The following is a 14654-nucleotide window of genomic DNA, read 5'->3' as shown; positions in this document are numbered from 1 at the left end:
TCAATGGATCTCCCTCTTAGCCAGCCTGAGATTCCCTGTCATCATCATGCTGTGCTTTCCCTCTGAGCAGGTCGTATGTCTATTTACTTTCTTTCACTTGTAGCTTATTATAATGTTTTAATCAACTCTGTAGTCTATTTTTTTTCCTTTCTGTGTGTTGTTTATTACAATACTTTTGAGGGTGATCAACATATGATCACTGTCTCCATTATATCAACAGGGATAGTGGTTTGCTTGTGGGCATTGATTTATGGTGTTTATTAAAGTAATCATATTAATGACACTGTGAGTCCTAGTGTTTGTTTGCACCGCCTGGACCCATAACTGGTGAAGTGGATTCCCTGCTCTGAGTAGCAGGTGGGAAGTCTGTTGGGTCACAACAGCCCCTTACACTTAAAGTTTTGCATCTTATTCTTCATGATGTCCTCTGCAATGCTTCTTTCCATAAGGATGTGCACAATCCATTACTGTTCAGCCCTGGGGTTTTGGTATCTCCACTATCATCAACAGAGTCCAACCTTGAATTCCCAACCATTTTGTTCTCACCCTTCTCTCCTTTCCCTATTCTGCAGCTACCAATGATCCTTAAGTCATCTATTGCAGAAGTTCCTCCTTTTGCCACTTTCACAAGCTCTTGTAGGTACTACAGTATGAGCATGTATTCCCCCTAGCAACACCATCACCACAGCTCTAATTACAGGGGTACTAGGACCAGTTTTGTATCAAGGAATTCTGAAAAGAGCAACTCAAATAACTACTTGCCACTTGGCTTGTAGCCTAGACAGGATGCATTTTGTTTTTTTCTTGTAGATTGCCTACTTTGACATTCTGCTACTCTGAAGAAGAAATCCCAATTTCCTATGATTCTTGATTCACTAATTTTTCAGGAAATGGGAAAATCTGGCTCATGGAATCCACTATATTAATATCGCCAGATCCGTGATCTATGTCGTGGATCATCAACAATGGGCCTGGCAAAGAACGAAAGGAGTATCGTCTCAGCATATTCATTGTGGTCTATTGAGAAATGACAGATTCCGCTAGGGGAATTAAGGCACTTATCAAAGGTTCTAAAGGAATTTTCTTCACATGTGAACCCCAGACCTGGCTCAGCTGCAGAAATACAGTATGTTAATGTTAATCTAATGATAAGTAGCACACAAAACCTAAAAGATTTAGGTTTTGTTTGCTTTTTGTAGCGGTGTGCTCCCCCCCCCCCCCCCCCGAGCTGCATCCAACTTACTGTGGACTTTGGGGGATGGATGGCAACATGGTAGCCAAGGGCTGTCTGGAATGGTAAACCGGATGTCTTGCTGGTATGCAAATATGACTATAAGTCAATCATCTTACTTTATAAATAGTTGACAGTCTTTTGAGCTCTCCTGCATGGCAGGGGGCTGCACACTAGGATCTCCCCGAGTAGAGACACCTCTCAAGGTTACTTCTCGAGGTTGAGAGATTCCTTGCTGCAACAGATCCTCAGTAAGTGATTTATAGAATGCTAAACTATGAAATCTTAGCTAAGTGATTGATTGTGCACATATAATCATTTAGGCATAAACTGTTGACCAAGTCTGGGACTAGGATTGGATCCAGCCGCACTTAGACTCCTCTCTAAGAAGGAATTTAGAAAGAAAAGGGGTCCTTTCTGAACCTCATGACTCAATGGGAGGTTCTCCCTGACAGTTTGTCTGATCCTGTCTTCTATGCAGTAAATAATCAAGTGTACCTTGCCATCAAATCTTGTTCAACCACTGTTGCATTTACCATTGAACTTTCTTAACTCACTGTTTTATATCAGTAAATATATTGCTGCCACTCTCTTACAAGTGAAGTGCATCACTCCATCCGTGACACTTGTTTAAAAATGTAAATAGACTTTCCATATTAGCCAAAGAAACCTTACCCCAGCAGAATTTTAGCATAAACTTCTTTGTTAGTCCTTGAAATTTCTCTCAGAGAGGTAATTTCTGCATCAAACCAGAATCCTCTTTCTTCTGGAGCCTCAACATTGTAGTTAACCATCACCACATCACCCACTTTTAGTTCACTCCACTTCAGAATGGTTCTTGCTCGTGGTCGAAGATTTTTGGTGTCCATTTCTACTATGCCATTCTCTGGATACCTTTAAAGGCAAAACCGAACAGAAGTGACAATTAGTACTCCCAAAGTACTAAGAAGTAAGTTTAAGACGTTTTTCAAAAGCACAATTTTCAAAATAACTTTTGGGAGTGTTAAAGCTTAACTGTTTAAAAATTTGATCTAGTATGTTTTTTCTAAATTTTATATTAGTCTAAATGCAGACTAGTGACTTGATCGATCTCATAGAGGAAAAAGCATCCAGCAATGCAAAGAAAAAAAAAAATCCATGAGTATTTGATGATTTCTTTTTAGAAGTTCAAGTTTCCATACAGGCACAGATCAAATTTGTTCTCAGTAAAGTCAAAGGATGCAATTAAGCCAACAGTGAAAAAGCAACAAAGATTAAAACTTGAATCTGCAAAACTGCTAAATTCTAGCTTAACTTGGCTTTCATACATTTGTTACATTTCCACCAATTTCAGTAATGACATAGCTAAGACAGTGTTAGCTTATTAAAAAAAAAAAAGAACCCTACAAACACAGCATGTATAAAACAAATCTCCTGATGAAGATTACACGAGTCCACATTCCATTTACCAAACAATGTTTAAAAAAATGGCTAAGTGCAGAAATCTGTAACCAAAATCAGGACTATTTCTAAGAATCTCTAATAGACACAGCAGCTAATAGTTTTAAACTGTTTTCTCTCCTGAGTTATAAAATTAAAACCCCATTATATTAAATCAGAGAAGCATTACTTCAGGATTTCTCTTAATGAGATACAGTAAGGTTTGCAAATTTATAAGAAATAAAAAATAGGCAGAAAGAAAAAAAAAAAACAGTTAACCAAAAGACATTTATGAGATTTTGGTTTTTTTAGCAGTTTTTGTTTTCTTTTAACCAGAAGCCTGATAATCCCAACACACCACCCACCCCCCATCCTAGCTATATTATGAACAATTTCTAGTGAGCTATCTATTCCCTTTTCAAGTTGAGACACATTCCTTTAGAACAATTAAAGTAGAGCTATTTGAATAGGCTTGTACTACAATTAAAGAGCACAAAACAAATAAAAATAGAGGTGCTTCAGGTTTTGGAGGTGCCAATTGTGTTTAACAACATAATCTTAAATTCTCTGTGTAAAGCCATTTTGCAGCGACTGTAGAGGTTGCATAGTTTACCTATGTGCTGAAAAAATGTGCAATATGGACAAAAAAACCACAGGAAAAGGAAGTTGTACTGTTATAAAAAGATAGAAATATAACCTCTTAAAGTAAAACATGTTATGATAGAATAGAACAGAATAGAAGAGTTCAGTTTGAAGGGACCTACAATGATCATCTAGTCCAACTGCCTGACCAATTCAGGGCTGACCAAAAGTTAAGCATGTTGTGAAGGACAATGTCCAAATGCTTCTTAAACACTGACAGGCATAGAGCATTGACCACCTCTCTAGGTAGCCTGTTTGACCACCCTCTCAGTAAAGAAATGCTTCCTAATGTCAAGTCTGAACCTCCCCTGATGCAGCCTTGAACCATTCCCATGAGTCCTATCACTGGATACCAGGGAGAAGAGATCAGCTCCTCCCTCTCCTCTTCCCCTCCTCAGGAAGCTGTAGAGACCAATGAGGTTGTGCCTCAGACTCCTTTTCTCCAAACTAAACAAGCCCAAAGTCCTTAGCTGCTCCTCATAGGACATGCCTTCCAGCCCTTTCACCAGCTTTGTTGCCCTCCTCTGGATGCATTTGAGTACCTTAACATCCTTTTTAAATGGAGAGGCCCGGAATTGCACACAGTACTCAAGGTGAGGCTGCACCAATGCTGAATACAGCAGGATAATCACCTCTTTTGACTGGCTGATTAGACTACGTTTGATGCACTCCAGGATGTGGTTTAGCCTCTTGGCTGCCGAGAGCACACTGCTGAGTCATATTGAGCCTGCTGTTGACCAGCACCCCCAGATCCCTTTCTGCAGAGCTGCTCTCCAGCCACTCCTCTCCCAATTTGTACTTGTGCCTGGCATTACTCCATCCTAGGTGCCAAATCAGGCATTTGGACTTGTTAAATTTCATCCCATTAATCATAGCCCAATGCTCCAATCTATCTAGATCCCTCTGCAAGGCCTCTTGTCCCTTGAGAGAGTCAACAGCACCTCACAGTTTGGTATCGTCAGCAAACCTGCTAGGACAACTTGTCCAGAAGGATGTTGTGAGGGACAGTATCAAAAGTATCAAAAGCCTTGCTAAAATCGAGAAAAGGTACATCTACCACCTTCCCTTCATCCACTAAGCATGTGACCTTATCATAGAAGGATATAAAATCAGTTAGACAGGATTTTTCCTTTGATAACCCATGTTGACTGTGCCTGATGATTGCATTGTTCTTTAAAAGCCTTTCAATAGCACCCAGTATGATCTTCTCCATAATTTTTCCAGGAACTGAGGTTAGACTAATAGGTCTGTAGTTCCCTGGGTCTTCCCTCACACCCTTCTTATGAGATGGAATAACATTGGCTAGTTTCCAGTCACCAGGCACCTCCTTAGACTCCTAAGTCCTTTAGTAGATGATCATCAAAAGGGGTCCTGCTGTAACATCTGCTAGCACCTTCTGTACTCTGGGATGAATCTCATCAGGCCCCATGGACTTATGTACATTCAGCTGATACAGCTGGTCCCTTACAATTTCAGTGTCCACAAATGGAAAGTCACTGTTCCCACAATCATGGTCCTCCAACTCAGTGGACCAGTCATACCAAGGTCTATCAGTATTATTAAAGACTTAGAAAATAAAAGCATTGAATGCCTCCCACTTTTTCTTCATGCCTATTAGTCAGGTGACCATCTTCAGCAAGTATTGGTCCAATGTTTTCCTTAGACCTCTTCTTGTTATTAATGTACTTGAAAAAGACCTTCTTGTTCCCTGCCACAATACTGGTCACTTTCAACTCTAGTTGAGCTTTGACCTTTCATATCTTCTCCCTGCATATATGAAACACAGTTCTGTAATCTTCCTGCAAAGCCTGACCTCACTTTCAGAGATAATACAATTTCTTTTTCCTCTTGAGCTACACAAGGAGTTCCCTGATCAGAAAGGATGGTCTTCTGCCCTACTTGCTTGACTTTTGACTGTGTTGGTTTGACCCTGGCTGTATGCCAGGTGCCCACCAAAGCTGCTCTATCACTCCTCCTCCTTAACTGGACAGGGGAGAGAAAATATAATGAAAGGCTTGTGGGTCAAGATAAGGACAGGATGAGATCACTCACCAATTATTGTCATGGGCAAAACAGACTCAACTTGGGGAAAACTAATTTAATTTATTACCAATCAAACCAGAGTAGGATAATGAGAAAATAAGAACTAAATCTTAAAACACCTTCCCCCCACCCACTCATTCTTCCCAGGCTTAACTTTACCCAAATTCTCTATCTCCTCCCCCCGAGCGGTGCAGGGGGATGGGGAATGGGGGTTGCGGTCAGTTCATCACACATTGTCTCTGCTGCATCTTCCTCCTCAGGGGCAGGACTCCTCACACTCTTCCCCTGCTCCAGCGCAGGGTCCCTCCCATGGGAGACAATCCTCCACAAAGTTCTCCAGTGTGAGTCCTTCTGATAAGCTGCGGTTCTTCATGAACTGCTCCAGCATATGTCCTTCCACAGGGTGCAGTCCTTCAGGAATGGACTGCTCCAGCGTGGGTCCCCCATGGGGTCAGAGGTCCTGCCAGAAAATCTGCTTCAGTGTGGGCTCCTCTCCCCACAGGGTCACAGATACTGCCAGGACCCTGCTCCAGCACAGGCTCTTCATAGGGTCACAGACTCCTTCAGATACACCTGGAGCAACTCTTCTCCCTCCTTATTCACTGACTTTGGTGTCTGCAGAGTTGTTGCTCTCACATATTCTCACTCCTCTCTCTGCAGCTGTTTCTCCTGCAGGCTTGTTGGTTTTTTTTTTTTTTATTATTATTTTTCCTTTTGAAATATGTTATGACAGAGGTGCTGCCACCGTTGCCGCTTGGCTCAGCCTTAGCCAAGGTGGGTGTGTTTTGGAGCCATCTGGCACTGGCTCTGTCAGACATCGAATCATAGAATCATAGAATGGTTTGGATTGGAAGGGACCTTAAAGATCAGCTAGTTCCAGCCCCCCTGCAATGGGCAGGGACACCTTCAACTAGACCAGGTTGCTCAAAGCCCCATCCAGCCTGGCCTTAAAGACTTCCAGGGATGGGGCATCCACAACTTCTCTGGGCAATCTGTTCCAGTGTCACCACCCTCACAGTAAGGAATTTCTTTCTAATAGCTAATCTAAATCTACCATCTTTTAGTTTAAAAGCATTATCCACTGACCTATCACTACAGAGCCTTGTAAAATGTCCCTCTCCAGCTTTCTTATAAGCCCCCTTTAGGTACTGGAAGGCTGCTGTGAGGTCTCCCTGGAGGCTTCTGTTCTCCAGGCTAAACAACTCCAACTCTCTCAGCCTTTCTTCATAGGAGAGGTGCTCCAGCCCTCTGATCATCTTCATGGCCCTCCTCTGGACTCGTTCAGACAAGTCCATGTCCTCCTTATGTTGGCAGCTCCAGAGCTGAAAGCAGTACTCCAGGTGGGGTCTCACAAAAGTGGAGTAGAGGGGGAGAATCACCTCCCTTGACCTGCTGGCCATGCTTCTTTTGATGCAGCCCAGGACACAGTTGGCTTTCTGGGCTGCAAGTGCACATTGTCTGACCATGTTGAGCTTTTCATCCACCAGCACCCCCAAGTCCTTCTCCTCAGGGCTGTTCTCAATCCATTCTCCACCTAGTCTGCATTGATACTGGGGGTTGCCCCGACCCAGGTGAAGGACATTGCACATGGCCTTGTTGAACTTCATGAGGTTTGCACAGGGCCACCTCTCAACCTTGTTCAGGTCCCTCTGGAAGGCATCCCTTCCCTCAGGCATGTCAACTGCACCACTCAGCTTAGTGTCATCTGCAAACTTGCTGAGGGTGCACTTGATCCCACTGTCTACGTTGCTGACAAAGATTTTGAACAGCACCGGACCCAGTACAGACCCCCAAGGAATGCCGCTCATCACCAGTCTCCACTTGGACACTGAGCTGTTGACCACAACTCTTTGAGTGCAACCATCCAGCCAATTCCTTAGCCACCGAGTAGTCCACCCATCAAATCCATGTCTTTCCAGTTTAGAGACAAGGATGCCATGCAGGACAGTGTCAAAAGCTTTGCACAAGTCCACATAGATGATGTCAGTTGCTCTTCCCTGATCTCTCAGTGCTGTAACCCCATTATAGAAGGCCACCAAATTTTTCAGGCATGATTTGCCCTTAGTGAAGCCATGTTTGCTGTCACCAGTGACCTCCTTAATTTCCATCTGCCTTAGCATAGTTTCCAGGAGGATCTGCTCCATGATCTTGTCAGGCACAGAGGGGAGACTGACTAGCCAGTAGTTTCTTGATTCTTCCTTATTTCCCTTTTTAGAAATGGGGGTTGTGTTTCCCCTTCTCCATTCCGTAGGAACTTCACCAGACTACCACAACTTCTCAAATATGACGGACAGTGGCTTAGCCACTTCATATCATATGCCAGTTCCTTCAGGACTCGCAGATGTCTTTCATCAGGTCCTATGGACTTGTGCACCTTCAGGTTCCTTAGATGGTCTTGAACCTGATCTTCTCCTATGATGGGTGGTTCTACATTCTCCCAGTCCCTGCCTTTGACTTCTGTGACTTGAGTAGTGTGGCTGGAGCACTTGCTGGTGAAGACCAAGGCAAAAAAGTCCTTGAGTACCTCAGCCAGAATTCTCCATGTCCCAGGTAACCAGGTCTCCCGTTTCCTTCCGGAGAGGGTCCATGTTTTCCCTAGTCTGTCTTTTATCACTGACATACCTATAGAAGCTTTTCTTGTTGCCCTTGACATCTCTGGCCAGATTTAATTCTATCAGGGCTTTCGCTTTCCTAACCTGATCCCCTGGCTGCTTGGGCAGTTTCTCTGTACTCCTCCCTGGCTACCTATCCCTGCTTCCACCCCCTGTAGGCTTCCTTTTTGTGTTGGATTTTGTCCAGGAGCTCCTTGTTCATCCATGCAAGCCTCCTGGATCTCTCTCTGATAGAAGCCACTCCTGTAGCCCCGGTCCACTACCAAAACCTTGCCACGCAAACCTAATATATCGACACAATGGGATTGCTTGCTCCTGTGCTTCTAAAAGGTGGTTCCTAAAACCTGATCAGTACTTTCGGACTCCTAAGTCCTCAAAATCAGATCCCCAGGGGACACTGCTAAATAGCTCCCTGAATAGCTTAAAGTTTGCTCTCCTGAAATCCAGGGTAGCAACTCTGTTATCTTTTTTTCTCATTACACTGAAAATTTTAAACTCAACCAATTCTTGATCCCTGTGACGAAGACAGCCACCTACCATCATATCTCTCATGAGTCCATCTCTATTCAGAAATAGCAAGCCTAGGAGGGCATCTTTCCTAGTTGGCTCTCTAAGTACTTATGACATGAAATTATCTTCCACAAACTTCAATAAATTCCCAGACTTGTTTGTTACAGCAGTTTGGTATTCCCAGATGATGCCTGGAAGTTGAAATCTCCCATAAGAGCAAGGGCTATCAATTCAGAGATTTCTCCTAACTGCCTATAGAATAACTCATCAGTGCTTACATCCTGCCTGGGTGATTGGTAGTGGATGCCCACTACAACATCTCCTTTGTTTTCCATCCCCCTAATCCTCACCCAGAGCCTCTCAACCACATCATCAGTAACTGTAAAGGCTGTACAGTCAAACCTCTCCCTTATATATAGTGCAACTCCTCCACTTCGCCAGCCCTGCTTATATCTCCTGAACAGCCTGTAGCCCTCCATCCCAGCACTTTGATCATGGGACTCATTCCACCAAGTCTCACTAATACCAATGATATTCTAGCTCTGGGAGCTGACCAACACTTCCAGTTCATCCTGTTTATTTCTCATACTGCGTGCATTGGTGTATAAGCATTTCAGATGTGCTCCTGAGCTCTCTGTGCTCCCAGGAGCAGCATAAATGTTCCCACTAGCATTGCCACCCTCTGGTGACACCATGCCTTGGCTTACCTTCAGCTCTCCTGTTGGTATCCCCTTCCCCCATCAATTCTAGTTAAGTTCATTTCTGATGCTGCACAGTAAAAACAGGCGTCCACCATAAAAATAGTACTAGCTTTTAAAACTATATGTTCTAATCATGTCACAGCACAGGTTTAAAAATTGAAAAGAAAGTACCTACTACCTGGAGACAACTGCTATTATAAACACTTTTATTTAAGGAATATTAATATGAATGATAAATCTTATACTAATTCCCATTATTTATTTATTTATGAAAATTTTAACAAGCACACACATACTTTATTGTATTAATGTCCTATAACAAGTAGCCTAGTTTGTTAGACCATAATGGCAAAACTCTAATCTTATTAAGGAAGCATGATTCAGTCACTTTCCAACATGCCTATCTGTAGTGAACAATATAATTCAAAGATCTTCAAAAAAATATACATTGTAGCTTACTTCATTGTTGCATAAAGAAATTTCTGCTGTTGACAGCAGCTTAAATGTGAGGGCTCTGACAAAGTTGTATGTCTACTCTTCAACAGTTGATTCAAGGTCCACTGACATGAATTGAAACATTCTCTTTAAATGGGTTTTGCCTTTAGATATCTTCTATTAAATCTTACACCCTGGTTTGTTACTGCATAGATGAATTAGGGAAAAAACTGAGAACTAATACCCTGTCTCTAGTATTGTTTACCTTCTACTGGGCAGCTACACAGAATTTGGCTTGAATTTGTTGAAACATTATTCAAGTTGATTTGGGGGGTGGGAAGCACACCACACCAGGAACCACAACAGTTTAAATGTGTTTGTATCTCTATATAAACCAATGACCCAATATAAACACATCTATCTTTAATAACAAAGCTAAAGCAAAAGAGTGGTTTTCCCCACCATTTGCTGCTCCTTTCTAATTTATCAAACTGTAGGATATGAATAATGTCATAAGAGAGGTACTTGTGATAGAACTGCTATTCAAATGACAGTATCATGGGACATAACTCTATGATTTATAAAACTTTTTTTACTTGCTTTTTGTGTTTACCTTTTGTCTTGCAGTTTTCCTTCAAAAGAACAGCTATTCTACAGCTATGAGATAATCAAAATAGCTACTTTGAATTAAAATACGCACAGAATCAATAAAACAGATTTATCTACAGGTAATAAAAATTATCTATAAAGCAACTGTAAGATAATTACTTTTTTATTGCAAAGCCTGGAAAATGGCAGAACATTATAGTCCAACAGACTTCCAAAAACTAAAACAGATGAGTTTAATATACTGATTGGAATTAGCCCCTATCTTGCAACAAAACTTTTTGCAAAATTATTTAAAGAATCGTGGAAAAAGATAAAGTAGCACATAGTGGAGGGAGAATCAGTTTAACTGCAAATTTGAAACAGGACTTAAACTTCAGAATACTAAAGATGATGACAGATAAAAACAAAGTAGAAATAGTTTATTCACACAGTAGAAAAATCTACTGAAATCTCACTGTAAACAGTATATATGTGTGGCTAGAAAGATAACCAATATAAATTGAGAGGATTCTGATGTCATTATCAAGCAAATTATTTAAACAAGTGTGATTTATAGCTTTTCTGGTAAATAAGTTACTCAACACTAAGAGCTGTGTTGTCCCAGATTCAGTTCTGTGCCATCTTTCTTATCCCAGTAAGAACTCTGAAAAAAATCTTTCACAATGTATTACTGATGCACTTCTAGCATTTTTATCCCAAACAGCTATTCCATCTCTGTTCTGAGACACATCCAATGAAAAGATTCTAAAAAAAGAATGTTATTGGGCATCACGAATAGAGTAAGATCATGTGTCAAAACCAGGCGCCCAAAATATCTGATTTTATAGACAGAAGAGAAAATAGCTACTCTCCAGAAAAGAAAAAAGAAGGTAGTTATCACTGAGCTTCTTCTGTTACTGCCTGCTCAGAGACTTAAGTTGAGAAACATTCCTTTGAAGGAACAGATAACTTAAAGATGGGTGAAACTTTCCCTCTCAGCATCTAGTTTTCTGGTTCCATGTGTAGAATGCTGTAAAGATTTGACTTTATGTTTTCACAAGATGCTTGATGACTCAAGAGGCCTTTTACATACTTCTCTAATGGATGCTGCTTACAAGTGCATGTCTCAAGGTCTATTGTGACAACAAAATTTCTTCTGAAATTAATTGTTTTTCAGATGGCCACAGAAAAAATTTCCTAGAAATCATGCACATTCTAGAATGGAACATTCAACTGCCAAACAATCAGGCTTTTGAAAGTGATTTTTTTTTTTTTTATATATAACTCTTCCATCAGCTCTGAACTACATGTCTTCCACTACATGTCTTCCAGGAGTCTATTAAGAAACTTAACAAAACCAAAGCACACTTGGGAGCCCTTATCTTCACTCATTTGTGCTTGACTTCTGAACTTCCAGGCCACAGGAGAACTGTAAAGGAACAATATTCATTCTTATTACTCCATGCTTTTCTCTGCTCTGGATGCCAAGTTAGTCCTGAAGTAATTATATGAGAAGTCACAGTCATTTTTTTCCCTTCCTCTCTTCCAGCACAGACATGCATCTGATCTCAGATAGTATTATCAATTTAAGAAAAACGTTCCTGATTTATGAAAAAGGAAAAATTCAAGGTGACATGGTCTAAGGAAAGTATAATTGTAGTTTCTTTAGAAAAATACCTATGTGTAACCTTTTAACAATTCACCTAATGAAATTAAAAAGTCAGTCTACTTGAATAATGAAGACATTAATCTGGTTTTAGTCTAAATCTACACCTCTGTTATCTAGAAGCTGGAACAGGGATAAAAAGCAAGTATGTTCTTAAGTACTGCAAAACCCACACTGTTTACATGACTTCTTCATCTCTCTGTTCTACAACATTTAGTAATGGGGTGATCTAGCTTTATAGATATGAGGGCAAAAAGGGTGTCAACTGAATATATCTTCCCCCTCTAGGTGTCACAATTTCTGCCCAACATGTAAGAAATCTCATTGTTAAAAGACTAACAGGTGCAGAGGCTTTTACAATTGTTACCACACACATTAAGCCTAGTCTAAGGAATCCTTTCAATAGCCTAAGGCACACCAATATTTATATTGAATGGGACACAGGAGGGAAGAAGATAACATTCATATTTGTCCATACCAAACATCACAGAATGAACATCCAGATACTTTTTTATAACTGGAACACCATTTGTCACAAGACTTTGAGACTGAATCTAACTCACACTTTTAGAATCATGTCCAAGTACATTAAGCATGATAATGCTGTTCCTTAGTACATCACGTAAAGAATAAATTGTACTTTTATAGTAAACTTCTGACCTCAGATATATCTAATACTGTAATTCCACCAAAAAAAAATATCTTTCCCATCTTATGACCTCCACCATAAAGACTATTTATCTCTTTCCCTTTCACTTGTCCTAAATAGCAAACCAAAATAAGCATGGAGAAAATAGATTCAGTATAGGTAGTGCTACTTACTCCATGTAAAATTTCATCCTATATTTAAACATGTTATTTATATGAAAGACCACAATATTAAATTAAAACATACACTCTCAAATATAAAAGATGAGTATGCAACTAAGGCAGCAGAAAATGGGAATATGCAGGGTTATGTAAATAAAGCTAATATAATAAAACCTCCATACTCCTAAAAGGCTCAAGAACTAAGAAAATACTGTAAAATTTTCAGTTTACTCACTTTCACTAAAGAATCCATGTCAGTAAAACTTGAATAAAAAAATATTACTAGATACAACAATGGTTAGTAAAGGTGTTTTCTTATTTATTGACTTTCTTTTAAAATCCTATGGTGATCCTCAAGAGTCAACAGAAGTTACATGCAGTAACTCCTTCAGTTTATCACACCTATAGTGACAGAGCAGACAATGGGGTATGAAGGGGAGGAAATCCCTTGCTTTACTTTTTTGACCAGGCAAGAGAATGCAGGTGTTTTCCTTGGGTTCCTGCCCTCTCGATGCCCCATCTGGGTATAAGGAAAACATTTTCTGTGTGTGCGTTGCAAGTGGTTTCCAAGGCCTAGGTGCCACATCACAGACTAAGGGTTTTCAGGGACTGTGGACTCTGAACACTTTCCATCCACCAGAAGAGGACAGACAGAGGTCTCATTAGAATCCTTCCTGGAGGTGGGCTTTGGACTATGCCCAGGCACAGCGGCAGCCTGCATCTCCTTGCACTCCCGAGTGCCCTTGTATTGAAGTTGTGCATGAATTTAGCGTTCTAGTCCTTTTAGGTGCTGCAAACAGCTTTTTACAGAGAAGGATGTCAGTTGTAGGTGATATCTCAAGAAGTGCCTAATCTACACCTGGTTCCAATGATAGTGGAGATCACTGGTTAAAAGTTTTTTTCTGTGATATTTTCTCACCTTATCAGTGTGGGGCACATCTCTATCCAAAGAGATTGTCTTGGGCTGTATTTTTGCTGATGAAAGGTGTAATGTCTTTTAAGCTGCTTTAAATAAATATGTACAGTGTTTGAGTATTAGAGTGAGGCGTAAGTATTATGTTGGGGGGGGAAAGGAGTATCTGATGTGTTGTATTTTTAGGGAGCTTGACTCTTAAGATGAGACTTTTTACTATAAATGAGCATAGCAATGCTAGCTTAAGCTGAGCAATGTAAGATGGGGCAAGATTTCTGTCCTGTAACAAATGAAGCACATACCTGTATGAACAAGAATAACTGTGAGAAATAACAGTTTGCTATCACTAAGAGGTGATCATTCATGACCAGAGTGTGAACTTGCACTCTGAAATGTACTTAAAACCAGAAGGAAACAAATAGGTTTTGTGTCATGTTGGTTATGTTTTGCACAATCTTGTTACTGCCCAACAAGGCACATAAGAGCCAGGTTTTGTGAGGGTATGTCAAAGCAGATGGCTGCAGACAAACCCATGCTGCTCAGATGAAGTCGGATACAAACAGCATCGGTCTTGAAGTGTGAGTCAGCATATGTATGTGTTTTTGTATATTGTTAAGGATCTCATCACAGATCACTAATGGGAGTGTTTAGAAGCTTGATAATTCAGTTTAAAACAAAATTTGACTAGGCTGATGTACATTAACCACATTTTGTGGTAATGTCTAACTTTTTACTTATTACTACATATTTAAAGCAGGCAGTTCTTAACAAACATATTGTGCGTGTAAGTCAGTTGTGAGTACGCAGTACCATGAAGTTGATAGCATGTAATCCTCAGTGGTCTTAGTCATGAGGTGATCAGGCTCCAGAGCTCTGACAAGAGAAGCTGGAACAGAAGTAGGTGACTTGACTGTTGTCTGTCATCCCTCCCCTCCCCATTTCTGATCTTGTAGTTCTGTAAGATGTTTGAGTTTCTAGACAGACGGTTCTTAGCCTTTGGCTTCTGTCCCTGGTCTATGTACTGCCCAGTGCTGGGGGTGTGTGGGGCAGCAGAGGCAGGGACTAATTTCCCAGTAGTAGACAC

The 14654-nt window shown here is 40.7% G+C and overlaps 1 protein-coding gene across 1 annotated transcript in view; it reads right to left on the bottom strand.

Annotated features, from left to right (window-relative positions):
* The window catches only part of LOC121080537 (E3 ubiquitin-protein ligase UHRF2-like), a 68818-nt gene that overhangs the window by 49442 nt on the left and 4722 nt on the right, over positions 1-14654 (bottom strand). Inside the window, exon 2 of the mRNA XM_040578615.1 lies at positions 1907-2125. Within this exon, the coding sequence (XP_040434549.1) occupies positions 1907-2125 (219 nt within the window). The remainder of the gene's footprint in view (positions 1-1906; positions 2126-14654) is intronic.

This window comes from Falco naumanni, chromosome W (genome assembly GCF_017639655.2).
Source record: "Falco naumanni isolate bFalNau1 chromosome W, bFalNau1.pat, whole genome shotgun sequence".
Classification (NCBI taxonomy): domain Eukaryota; kingdom Metazoa; phylum Chordata; class Aves; order Falconiformes; family Falconidae; genus Falco; species Falco naumanni.
Note: the sequence above shows the minus strand (reverse complement) of the source record. Positions and strands in the feature narration are given on the sequence as shown.